This window comes from Gadus morhua, chromosome 7 (genome assembly GCF_902167405.1).
Source record: "Gadus morhua chromosome 7, gadMor3.0, whole genome shotgun sequence".
Lineage (NCBI taxonomy): Eukaryota > Metazoa > Chordata > Actinopteri > Gadiformes > Gadidae > Gadus > Gadus morhua.
The window spans coordinates 11390924-11404034 of NC_044054.1; the positions used below are offsets into that span (position 1 = coordinate 11390924).

Consider the following 13111-nt stretch of genomic DNA (forward strand, 5'->3'; position numbering starts at 1 on the left):
TACAGCATTACGTCATTCTTGTGGATGTGTTAAATCAGTTATATTATGGTGAGAGTTTGGCGCCATCTTGTGGTGGTGTGTTGCTGAGCATTTCATGAAATACATTTATTACAGGTCCATATTGCACTACAATTTACCCCTCCATGTTCTTGTCCCACTTCCCTTCTTTCGCCATTCATTTAACATCCATTCATCTCAGGAGCCGAGCACTTTCATCACATCATCATATTATTTATATTATTTTTCGTTTCAATTCTCTTCTCCATTCTCCATGGTTTTTTTTTGTTTTCTTTTGTTTTCTTCTCATCAGGGCTTGTGGCGAGAGCGTCTTCTTTCCTAAAGCGAGGTAGTGAGTGACAGCCTGCCATGTCTGGTAATCCCCCCCCCAGTGGGCTCTCAGTGGGCTCCAGCCCTCCCCAACCTGCTCTGTCGCTGACAGGAAGTTAGAGAGAAAGTTAATCTGGGAAGGGGTGGAATTTCTACGATATTGTTCTTAATACATATAAAAAATCATGCACATAACTTGGTATGCTGTGATCGCAGCGCAGAGCGTACCCTAAATCTATTAACGAACAATGTTTTTAAATACTGCCAGCATTCTGTTTCCCCAAATGGACAGACCTTAACTTTGATCCTCCCAGCCCTCACACATGTGTCTCTATAAATTATTAATAATTAATAAGGTGTGTCGTTAATACACAGCTGTTCGTTGAAGATGTATATGTTGTTGTAATACAATTGTCCCTAAAAAAACGGTTTGAAATGTTGCTGGGTTGTTTATTTTTCCTATGCTAAGCCCTGAGTTTTGTAACAACTATCTCTAGTTCTGAGCTGGCTTCATGTTTCGCTGGTGACGGGTCTCCGGCTGCTGGCCTCTCTTTCACAGACGAGCTGATATTCAGACGTTTTGTTTGGTCTTGCCCTTTACTAACCCACCCCCCCCCCCCCCCCCCCCCCCTTTGTCTTGTTTTACTGACACCTTCTCTTCTCATCGCCTCCTCCTCCATTAGCTCCCCCTTCTCTCCTCGCCGCTCTCCCACCGTCAGCCTGTTCCCGGTCTTCCTTCTCCCTCCAGAGAGAGGGGCTCTCGTAGTCAAAGCCCTCACCTCCCTGCTCTTCTGTTGTTTACCATGATGGATTCACCATCGGCACCAAAGCTCACTTGCTTTGATGCAACCAGTTGTATCTTACTCATAAGATTTTCAAATCAATGAAAAAAAAACGGTTGGTAAAGGTCGGTGGAACGCCTGCCTTCCTTGATCAGGAAATAGTTGTTTTATTTAGTCTAATCCTGAACAAACAAAAGGGCATGGGGAAGGTGGAGGCTTGCTTCAACATTGTCTCTAGTTCCCCCGCTGGATAGAGAAAGTGTAATCCATTCAAACAAAAAAAAAAAGTGATCAAAATAAAAGTTGTGTTACATGGTGTGTGTGGTGTGGTTTTGCGTTGCCCAGGGGACACAAGCTCCACAGACCTGCTGCTCCTGGACCAGTACGTGGCTGTCACGGACTACGAGAAGCAGGAGAGCTCGGAGATCGGCCTGCACGTGGGCCAGGTGGTGGAGGTCATCGAGAAGAACGAGTCCGGTACGCCTCCCCACCATAACATGTCCTATTGAGTCAGTAGCCTCGCCACGATAACATGTCCTATTGAGTCAGTAGCCTCGCCACGATAACATGTCCTATTGAGTCAGTGGCCTCGCCACGATAACATGTCCTATTGAGTCAGTAGCCTCGCCACGATAACATGTCCTATTAAGTCAGTGGCCTCGCCACGATAACATGTCCTATTGAGTCAGTAGCCTCGCCACGATAACATGTCCTATTGAGTCAGTGGCCTCGCCACGATAACATGTCCTATTGAGTCAGTGGCCTCGCCACGATAACATGTCCTATTGAGTCAGTGGCCTCTATAACATGTCCTATTGAGTCAGTAGCCACGATAACATGTCCTATTGAGTCGTCCAGCAGTAGCCTCTTGTTGATAACATGTCCTATTGAGTCAGTAGCCTCTCGTTGATGTCCTATTGAGACAGTAGCCTCTCGTTGATAACATGTCCTATTGAGTCATCCAGCAGTATCATCTCCACAATAACATGTCCGATTGAGTCATCCAGCAGTAGCCTATCCACAATAACATGTCCCATTGAGGCTCCAGCTCATTTTCGTTTTTGTTCAGTCTTTTTGTTTTGATTGCTCTGTTCATTGCTGGCGCTGGAATAATTTTCATAAGCAGACTGCAGCGTTCCTGGTTGGGGATGGACTGAAATTCTCTCGCCTTAGGGCTGATGGGTACTAAAATCTGTCGATTTTCGGGGAGAGGCTTCCTTAAACGCTAGAGACCAGACTGACCCGCAGGGAGGGACAGAGTGTGACCTGGAGATCAGGGGGTCCCACGAGGTTAGCTCGGCAGCCCCCTTATCCAGCGACTTCAGATGAATACACATCGCATGTTATTATGGAGGTGGGAAAGGGGTCAGGGCATCTCTGCCCGAGCATGCCTACAGGTAGATTGTGCCCATTGGGGATTCAAACACAGAACCTTTCAGCAGGTGGTTGTCACTTGACTTTCTAGATTCAGCCTTTTTCCTTAAGTTTAAGTTGCAACTTAGTTCCGGAGTCACTCAAGATGATATGCTAATAATATCGCTCTAGGCTGTGAAAGTTGCATCACTCTCTGTTATGTAATAGAAGGCTCCTGTGTCTCTTATTTACTGTTTAATATTGCAGTGATGGAGCAGACGCAGTAAATACAGACTGTCATTAAGGAGCAGCTAGTGGGTTCCTTCCCTTTATGACTTAATCTGGTTTAATTGTTATTGTTGGCATTGGAAGACGTTTGGCAGATGAAATACCCTAAACCCCCCCTCGAGTCCTTTCACTGGATGCCCACAGGAAGGGGGCTTTAGATGGAAGCTTGATTTAATTCCAGTAGGACACGACGGTGAATACAGATTGTAACAGGGATATATTCGTTGCACGTACCGAATAGAATGATTCAGCACTTTTGTTTAAAAGTATTTTGCACACTATGGAGTTGGGGCAGCTTGGTCAGCCTTTCTACCCTGATGTTTGATGTCTTTGTTTTTTTTTGGTTTATAGTTCTATGTGTATGATTAATGCTCCTGTAATCTTATTTTAAAACTGACATTCAATTAAAACAAATTAAACATTTTGATTTGAGTTTAAAAGATCCAGACAGAATAGATGTACCAATATGCATCGCGGCATGATAGACTCAACTGGTGAACATTTCCCACATTTAGCATGGATCCTTTTCACAGAGCAGCACACAGCAGTGCCAACGCGGGGGGGGCGCCCCCAGCATTAACATGATCAAGGCAGCCAGGAGTTTCATGTGTCAAAGCACCCAACAACATCAAAGTGTGTTAACCTCACCCTGGTACATCAAAGCAGCAGAGCCATGATTAGCACTGGGCCTGTCCTACGAGGACCAGCTCCTCTACGGGGGGTCTCCAGGCGGCATGCCTCCGGGCGGGCAGGGGGGGTCCTCAGTGGATGGACGATGAGCTGGCGGTGTGTGTCCCCCCTCTCAGGCTGGTGGTTCGTGAGCACCGACGACGCCCAGGGCTGGGTCCCCGCCACCTGCCTGGAGGCCCAGGACGACCCCGACGACTTCTCCCTGCCGGGGGACGAAGGTACACGGGCTGCCCTCAGGCCCTGGTTCTTAGTTGTGACTTTTTCTGTCTTTTTCTCCTTTTTTTCTTTTTGAAATGATTTCGATTGATATTTTTATTTCAAGGGTTACCAATTGAGGCGGCTTCACTTTAACTTGATAATACGCACATTTTGAGCGACATTGGCTACAAAAACAATAAAATAAATACGATAAATGACGATAAAACGCTAAAATAAATCTCTACGTGTTCAAGATCCTATGAGTAGGACTGTTCATCTGGGAAGCGTCCAGATGAACAGTCCTACTTATGTCAGGATCTTCCACTGCATTTTGTTTTAGAGCCCAGGGAACTAGGAGGAACTCCACGATGAATAGCGCTATGTCCTAAAGGTTTTGGTAACGTTGACTTCCTGTCTGCCGACCCCCTGGCCCCGCCCACTGTGGATGTGTCAGTGCCTCGGAGGTTCTGGTCTTTGCCCCGGACCCTGCGCCGCAGAACCCTCGGGGATCTGTCCAGCGCAGGCTGCGGGCCAGGTGGAGCGCACGCATCTCTTCTCCCCTCTGTGCTTTGTGCTCTGTGTGTGTGGGTGTCTGTGTGGGTGTATGTTGTGCGTGTCTGTTTGTCTGTGTGTGTATGTGTGTGTGTGTGTCTCTTTTTGTCTGTGTTTCTGATTGTCTTTGTGTGTACGTGTGTGTTTGTGTGTGTGTGTGTGTGTGTGTGTGTGTGTGTGTGTGTGTGTGTGTGTGTGTGTGTGTGTGTGTGTGTGTGTGTGTGCATGCGCACATTTTTAATCGGTCAATTAGGCAATTCATCAATTCAACAATTTAGTGGACTACTAAGTAAATATACCAACCTTTGGCCGGTTGTTGATTCTTTTCTTTCTTCTTTTCAGAAACCTTTTTCCTGTTCTAGACATAGACTGCATCTTAAGGATTATAAAATGAATACTTTGGTATAGTTAACTTAAACTGTACTCATCAGACACAAATTCAGTCCAAGTTACATTGTGACGAACATTTTGCTGCCACATAGACCAAAATAAATCGATAATACAAATGATTGATGAATTGAACAATCATCAGTTTGCAGCCACCGCATGCATGCTGCATGTGTGCATGCAGCAGCACATACCGAGGCATGTCAGAGCCTCTTGCATGCTGAGCCTCCTTCTCTTCCCTGTACTGTATGCCACGTACGTTGATGTGCATTGTGCAGTGATGTGCAGTCAGGTGCCAGGGTGCGTTTCCACCGTAGCGTTCAGGGTGTTCATGTGTCCGTTGTTTGTTCCACGCGTTTCATCTCCCACTCAAAGAAGACGCTGCCTAAAGCTTTATTTCAACCAGCTCGTTCATTACGAACCAGTCGGTGGCTGGCGTAGACCGTCTCACCTCAGGGGACAGGCTGGGGTCAGTGTGTCTACTCCAGGGGCCGTAAGACATGGTTCTTTGGCCATGCACTTTCTAGAGCTAGGGTCATTGCGGTCATAACAACATGTATTGTAATGTTTATCCCATATCCTCCACATTTACATCACTCCGAGAACTGCAAGTGAAACCAATTCAATTCAGGCCGTTGGGTTCAATACATGTCGACCCGGCTGAGATGTGACACCCGTTTGGGTGCTAAAACAATGTATAGTTTAAGAGATGATCATGTCCTATTAACAACCTGGTCCTGTCAGTCTGATTCTATGTTGTGTGCTTCAAACTGTGAACCCTGCATCCGCCCTGCATTATGCAAGGAGAGTGAAGACATCTCCCCATTGCACCTGAATCTTCTTATTGCCGAAGCCATCAGCGACACGATCAAAGCGTTAAGCTCTGAAAAGCGGAAACTGGTGTTCAAACGGTGGGCCTCTCCCTTTGGACCATATGAGACCTGAACCAAACCAGCAGAGCAGGAGACAGAAACGTGTTGATCTTGGTTGTTGCGGTTTACCTCGGCAAAAAGAGAGACCGCCCGTGGCCCTGCTGACCCACTGTGTGTCCGCTCCCCAGAGGAGAAGGACTCTGTGGTGCTGACCCACTGTGTGTCCGCTCCCCAGAGGAGAAGGACTCTGTGGTGCTGACCCACCGTGTGTCTGATCCCCAGAGGAGAAGTACTCTGTGGTGTACCCCTACGCGGCCCGGGACCAGGATGAGATAGACCTGGAGAAGGGCATGGTGGTGGAGGTGATCCAGAGGAACCTGGAGGGCTGGTGGAAGATCAGGTACAACACTAACCCTAAGACACCAACACCCAACACTATCATGGTCTAACACCTCTTTATTTTACAGTTCAACACATTATGTGTAACGTTCAGCTACATCCAAAAGCATTCACATTGAGATCTATAGAGACCATCATCATGCTAACTGCGTGGTACCAGGGTACCTAGCGGTGGAAGACCTGCCGACAGTCCCACAACCGAGGCTCTGACAAACTAAAAAGCTGAAAGCAGATCTTCCCAATTCTGTGGAGACTGGACCTTAGTGTAATCCAAACCTCGGAAAATATCATTGTAAGTAGCTCTGCTAATGACAATTTTTACGATACATTATACCACAGCAGTGTACTTTAGTACTTGATTCTGATGGTCCATCAGTTACCAAGTATGTGCCTTCTTTTTTTTCAGTCGCGGGAACGTTTAGCACCTCTGCTTAACGTTCACAATCGATAAGCTATAAATAAACAACGGTCAAATAAAACCATCATGGACAACCCAGAACCAATGTACTCAGAGTGCCGCCCGGGATTTTAATGTCAGTACATCAAGTGGATAAAAAAATCTATACTGTTACAGATTAAGGCAGCTGATAACAAGTCGCTGGGAAGCGGCGAGTGTCCCGTTTATGGACGGTGTGGCCTCGGCTGTCATCGCCCCGGACCTCATTTCCCAGTAACGGGACAGCCCAGCGTTGTTTATTCCTTGTGTATGGAGCATGCGCCTCAACCCCATGGGCCCCCCTGCAGGTATCAGGGCCGCGAGGGCTGGGCCCCGGCCTCCTACCTGACCAAGGTGGACATGCAGGCCCAGAAGCAGTCAGCAGGGGGCGCTGCCAATGCCAGCACCAGCGACCTGGAGGGAGCGTCTAGACAGAACCAGCTGAACAACGGGGCTAAAGACCCCCAGAAGGAGCCCAAGCTGTCCCCCTTCTCCGAGGGCAGCAAGCTGAGTGAGTGGGGGGGCTGGAAGGAATGGTCTCCTGTAGAAGTGTTGACCGTACATTGGTTGCACTGTTGACGTCCATATTTTCCCTCTATGGTCACATGACGTTGATTAACTTCAAGTGACTTACTTTTGGACCTTCGAGCTATGAACTCAATCTTATGAACTCAAAACGGCCAGTTATAGTATAAAATGCACTTTTATGAATATATACAAATATATATTTCTTTGCGGGAACGATTAGAGCGATTTGATTTCAATGTCGTGCATCACTTACCTATCTGTTTGTGTTGTTTTTCCCTCCACAGAAATGGGTTTGCGACAGAGACCTCCGCCACGCAGAGACCTCACCATCGTGAGTAATGCTCCCACTTAGAGGGGCGGTTTGACCGCTCTAAAGAGATGGGGCGGAAGAATGCATTTGCTCACCTTTAATTGGCTGGTAAGATCAAATGCCCTGATTGCTCATTTCTGACCAATCAGGGCATTCGACACTATACACACAACACACAACACACAACACTCTCCTCTGACCCCACAGCCGCGTGGGGCCAACCTGCCCAAGCCCCCCGTCCCGCCCCAGGTGGAAGAGGAGTTCTACACCATCGCCGACTTCCAGACCACCATCCCCGACGGCATCAGCTTCCAGGCCGGCCTCAAAGTGGAGGTAAGTCTGCCGCCACCGCCGCCGCCGCCGTCCACGGGGCGCCCCCTCCACCTCGGGCCAACACGGCTCTGTCGGACCCCCGCCCTGACCCTGTGATCGCCCTCCCGCCCCCCTCCAGGTCATCGAGAAGAACTCCAGCGGCTGGTGGTACATCCAGATCGAGGACAAGGAGGGCTGGGCCCCCATCACCTTCATCGACAAGTACAAGAAGACCAGCAGCGCCCTGCGGCCCAACTTCCTGGCGCCGCTCCCCAACGAGATGGAGAAGCTGAGGCTGGAGGACGGGAACGCCGCCGCCGCCGCCGCCGCCGCCTCGGCCGCCTCGGCCCCGGAGGACAGCTGGTCCAAGCCTCTCCCGGACGAGCCCGGCGCCGCCACCGCTGAGGCCTTCGCCAGGCCCAAGCTGAGGGATTGGAAGTCCGGCGGCAGCAAGGGCTCCTCGGCGCTCTTCTCGGAGCCCCTCCCCCCGGCGCCCTCCGCCCCCCCGCTGGAGGAGAAGCCGGCGCTGCCCCCCCGCCGGGAGTCCATCAACAAGGGCTTGGAGGCGGAGCCGCCCGAGAGGCCCAAGGCCGAGCTCTGTAAGCCCCTCCCGCCCAAGCCCCCGGCCCCCGGTGCCCTGGGGGGCCCCAAGCCCCCTGCCCCGCCGGCCCTGCTGGCCCTGGGGGGCCCCAAGGTGCCCCCCCCCTTCCGGCAGGAGAGACCCGCGGAGCCCAAGAAGGAGGACAAGAACAAGGCCCTGCACCTGAAGAACGAGATGGGGCTGGAGTGCGGCCACAAGATCTCCGCCAAGGAGGTGAAGAAGTTCAACCTGAAGCCCGTCCCCAAGCAGCCCCCCAAGCCGCGGGCCGAGCCCCCCGAGGAGAACCCCGAACCCGCCGGACCCGCGCTCTTCATGAAGCCCAAGCCCGGGGTCCGGCCCAAACCGGTCCCGTCCGCCAAGCCCGAGGCCCCGGCGGAGAACCGGCTGGACATCACCAACCTGCGGAGCAAGCTGAGGCCCGCAAAGCCCGCGGAGCCCGGGGCCCCCGAGGCCGGAAGCCACCCGGCCCCCGGCCCCCCGCCGCCCAGCAGCTCCCACCCGAGCCCCCCTCTGGGCCCCGCCCCCAAGCACTTCCCCAGCCCCGCCCTCCTGAACAACGGCAAACACGCCGACGAGCCCCGGCTGCCGCCCAAGCAGCTCAACGGCCACGCCCACGAGAGCTCCCCCCCGCCCGCCAAGCCGGGCCCGCCTCCCCACAAGGAGCAGCCCCAGAGGCCTCCCGCCCTGGCCCCCCGGAGGCCGCCGCCCCCCAAGAAGACGGACCCGTCCAGCCCGACCGAGACCCCCAGGACCCCCCCGCACTTCCCCAAGGAGGCCCCGGAGGCCCCCAAGCCCGAGCTGCCTCCGCAAAGCAGACCCCCGCCTCCAAAGCCAAAGGCCTTCGTGCTCCCGCCTCCGCCCAGGGAGAGGGAGGAGCCTAAGGCCTTCGTGCTCCCGCCCCCGCCCAGGGAGAGGGAGGAGCCTAAGGCCTTTATGCTCCCGCCTCCACCCAGGGAGAGGGAGGAGCCTAAGGCGAACAAGATGCCCATCCCCCCCAAGCCTCAGCTGAAGACCAAGAAGCCGGCGCCGCCCAGAGACAAGCTGCCGCCCCTGGTCAGGGAGGCGGGCCGCGACCAGCTGTACCTGGCCGTGGCCGACTTCGAGGGCGACGAGCAGACGGCCGGCTTCAAGGTGGGCACCGTGTTCGAGGTGATGGAGAAGAACGGCAGCGGATGGTGGTTCTGTAAAAACGCCGGCGAGGAACACGAGGGCTGGATCCCTTCAAACTACCTGAGCAAGAAGCCCTAGGTACTAAGCGACGGCACCACCCTCCTGCCTTATCTTTTGTTATACGTTTAAAACAAAAAAAAAATCACTACTTTGTATTTAATTTGATTTTTCATTTTATTTATATGTATCCTTTTTTTTTATTTGTTATTGTTACATTCCTTTTTTATACACAGTACGTGCTTTTAGTGAGCGTCAACCAGCAATGAGCCCTTGTTACGCGGGGTTCTTAGACGTTTTTTTTATCAAATAAGCCTGTTTGTTTGCTTTACTTTTGGGTGCCATATATAGAGCTGAAGGGAGCCTCCGATTTGCAGTCGTTTATGTCGGGGTTGTTGAAATGTTGTGTGCCATCGCCTTCGATGTTACTGTGCCTCAGTATGATACGCAAAATGCTTGATGTGTTTTAGATATATGCAATTCAAATGATCATTGTTTGTTATGGATAGCTTTAAAAAAAGAGAATAGGAACAGATGCTGCCGCATTAAATACTGGCTTATGTTTGCTTTCCACAAACACAAAAAATTCAATCAATCGGTAAAAAAAACATTTTGGGCACAAGTGGTAAAATAATGTATAATTCTGGGGCATTACTTTGCCCGTTTGGACAGGAGACAGAAGATGGACAGGAAAGTAGGTTGAGGGATTGTAGTAAATAATCACAGGCTGGGACCAAACCAGGGTGGCCACGAGGTCTTACGTCTGCGTGGGGGGCTGGCTCACTGAGGGTTCGCCACCCCCTGAATCCAATTATCTTTTGGTCAAGAAAAAGTATTCCTGCCAACAAAATGTTTCTCTTTTATATATACATAATTTTTTTTTTTACATGTTTTTCTTCGACTGCATAATCAATTCAGCAGTAATTCTGTTAAAAATATGTGCACTTTTAATCCTTTGTTCAAGTGAGTTTGCACATGCTACAGAAAGTGGGATATACCAAGTGGGTTTTTTCTTTACGTTCTTGTTTACACTCAAAACGGATAAATCCAAAAAGGTTTTCTGTAAATACAGAACACATCCAAATCGTCTCCTCTAGATCGTCCGTCTGGTTTACAAAAGGAAGGATTGGATGCCAATGAGGTCTTGTAAAAACAATTCAGTATTTTTCAGTCTATTCTCGTTTGCGAGCCAAACCTTGTTCAGATGAAACCATCAAATAATATTTTACATGAACGCTTGACTGGTCTCAAGTGTTGTAGGTAAACTAAAAATAGTTTTTAATGTACAGAAATAAAGTCTTTAACTTCTTACTTTTCATCGACGGGGTGTTATCTTAAATAAACAATTTTAGAAACACAAAGGGTCAAAAAAAGAGCAGTTGGCTTTTCAAGAAAAGAATGGAACGTTCCAGAGAAGCCTGACAATATCAATAAAATAAATTAATAACAATTGTTGGTGACAGTCACTAAAGCACTTATATCGTCTTCATGGTAGATAATTCAAAATATTTTGCTGTTTATTGCTAAAGATTGCTACAACACATTAGCTTAATAGCATTGAAGCGCCTTTGACAAAACTAGACAATATAGTTTGGACTAATGATGTTCTGCCTCTAGTTGCTTTGTGTTGAAACACACTATAAGTTTGTTTTCAGAGTGCTATTGTGTCTATCCCAATGCCCGTTTGTGAGCCTTCCACAAGGTACAGCTACTGGTTAGTCAGTGTTAAGCTTCGTATTTCAAAAGGTTCAAAGGGAGGAAAGCATTCATTTCAAATCTACAATGATAAAAAGTTTGGAACGGTTGAACGATTCCTTCAGTACTGTATTCGGCCCCTTTGTTTGCCTATGTCCTGTATTTCTCAGACTTATCTTACTGTCATGAAGCCAATAAACATTTCCAACCTTACCTGTTGTTACTGACTCTAGTGTGAATTTAAACGTGTGTGACTTAGGTGTTATTAGCTCTAAATTGTATTCAGTATAAATGATACAAAAACTTTAAGAATTAAAAATAATTATTTATTTCAGTTAACAGTTTTTCCTTCTAATTAACAGATTCAATCGCTCTCCAAAGCATGAGGTGTAAACGTAAGTGGAAAGGAGACATGGATTAGGCTGTTAACGCATGACAAATTATTTATTTACAATTGACGCATTTTTGGAGCAAAAAGAGGCGACACCTCAATATGTACCTGATTTAAAGAAGTTTAAATCTGCGAGCCCAGGTGCTCTAAAGACCCCAGCGTCCTCCTTCAAAAGCAGCAAGATCTTCAACTTTATTTGTTTTAAGTTCTGGTTAATTCAGAAAAGAGCAAAACACTTTCATACACTTTCGATTGCATTTCGTATGTAATACCCCGATAAAAAAAGAAGGAAATTGGAACCCTGGTCCCCAAATATAGACATCGCTGCAAATATAATATATAAATATTGCACTTTAGGTTAGGGGACAGCACATTTAGTAAAGGCATAAACGGTAAAACAATAGAACTTAACTTTTAATATATCACATTGTTTATGTCCTTCAAAGAAAACAGTACATTGCCTTGGCTTTGGTAAGATCCTCTCCAGTGTGGGGTCATTTCTGTTACAGTAAAAATACAAAGAAAGTCCTCATGACAGAAAGAAAATATTACTAGCTGTCTCTAGTTTGTAAAAAATACCACCCTATATCATAAATCTGTTAAAAATAAAATTGTTTAAGATATATTAAAGTATACCTCGATTTACGGCAGGCAATATTTACTTTGTGCATATATAGTCCTCTTAAATAAAAAATCGAAAGAAAGATAAAAGTGAACATGGATATCCTTCAAACCCTGCATGTTGATTAGAAATACAAAGTACATTTAATTGCTCCTTAGATAGGATGTCCAGTAGTAATAAATATAGAAATAAAACGGCAGCCATGTCCTTTTGGAGATCTTTCTTTTCTTTGGAGGGGGGGCTTTGTATTCTGAACAAATTCAGATTGGAGAAAGCTTCGAGACTGCGTGTATGAATATAAAAATATAACCTATATTGATTGCTTAGCTTCATGCTCCAATACAACGCCGAACAGAAATTCATTCAGGGGGACGTCTCTTCCAGGGTGTTGATGGACAAAAAAAATAAAAGATATATCAACTTCTGACCAACAAGTGTCCCAACATGTTGCCCTGTGGGGGATGGACAATACACGGCCAGCGTACCAAGTGTAGGCCTTGTGTTAATCAAAGCAATAGCAGACAGAGTAGGCGGTCTAAACACTGAGACCACATGGTATCCCCTCCATAATCATCTGGGGAGTGAGAGCTCAAAAAAGAGAAGAAAACATTTTAAAACATAAATATCTCCTACAACAAAACAAAAATCCCTCTTAATTCAAATGAATGGGGGATAAGGCAGCTGGAAGCAGCGGGCTATCACACGCGAGTGTGCATTTGTGTGTGTGGGAATATGGGTGTGACAGCATGTATCGATGTGTGTGTGTTTATGCATGTATCTATGTGTGTGGTTATCTATGTATCCATGTATTTATCTATCTGGCCCCGCAGGGGTGGGATCACATGGTGGAGGAGTCCGTGTAGGGCAGGAACTTGGACAGCTTGTTGGGGGAGCCAGGGTTGGGAGGGTCCCCGGCCATCTTGAAGAACTGCTCCTGCTCCCTCTTCCTCTGCTCCAGCTCATCCTCTAGGAGCTGGGGAGAGAGAGGGAGAGAGACAGAGAGGGAGGGAGAGAGGGATGGGGAGAGAGAGAGTGGGACGGAGACAGAGAGAGGTAGAGGGATGGGGAGAGTGGGACAGAGACAGAGACAGAGATAGAGAGAGACACAGATAGATGGCGAGGGAGAGGGAGTGGGAGAGAGAGAGACGAGGACAGTGAAAGAGATGCAACATTAGTTTGGACTCTTAACATTATATGCATA

At 48.3% G+C, this 13111-nt stretch overlaps 2 protein-coding genes across 6 annotated transcripts in view; one reads left to right on the forward strand and one right to left on the reverse strand.

The window, feature by feature from the left end:
- Positions 1-11110, forward strand: part of sh3pxd2b (SH3 and PX domains 2B) — a 40595-nt gene extending 29485 nt beyond the window's left edge. The window contains exons 7-15 of one of the 4 annotated variants that reach the window (XM_030362475.1): positions 311-346; positions 1455-1586; positions 3557-3658; positions 4093-4173; positions 5732-5849; positions 6593-6795; positions 7097-7143; positions 7330-7455; positions 7574-11110. In XM_030362475.1, coding sequence (XP_030218335.1) covers positions 311-346; positions 1455-1586; positions 3557-3658; positions 4093-4173; positions 5732-5849; positions 6593-6795; positions 7097-7143; positions 7330-7455; positions 7574-9283 — 2555 coding nt within the window. In that variant the 3' untranslated portion in view covers positions 9284-11110. The remainder of the gene's footprint in view (positions 1-310; positions 347-1454; positions 1587-3556; positions 3659-4092; positions 4174-5731; positions 5850-6592; positions 6796-7096; positions 7144-7329; positions 7456-7573) is intronic. The other 3 variants (XM_030362476.1, XM_030362477.1, XM_030362478.1) reach the window with 3 other exon arrangements.
- The window catches only part of stk10 (serine/threonine kinase 10), a 48735-nt gene continuing 39991 nt past the window's right edge, over positions 4368-13111 (reverse strand). The window contains exons 20-21 of one of the 2 annotated variants that reach the window (XM_030362474.1): positions 12718-12883; positions 4368-4418 (exon numbers count right to left, since the gene is read on the reverse strand). In XM_030362474.1, coding sequence (XP_030218334.1) covers positions 12749-12883 — 135 coding nt within the window. In that variant the 3' untranslated portion in view covers positions 4368-4418; positions 12718-12748. Of the gene's footprint in view, positions 4419-11314; positions 12884-13111 lie in introns of those variants that run through there. The other variant, XM_030362473.1, reaches the window with a different exon arrangement.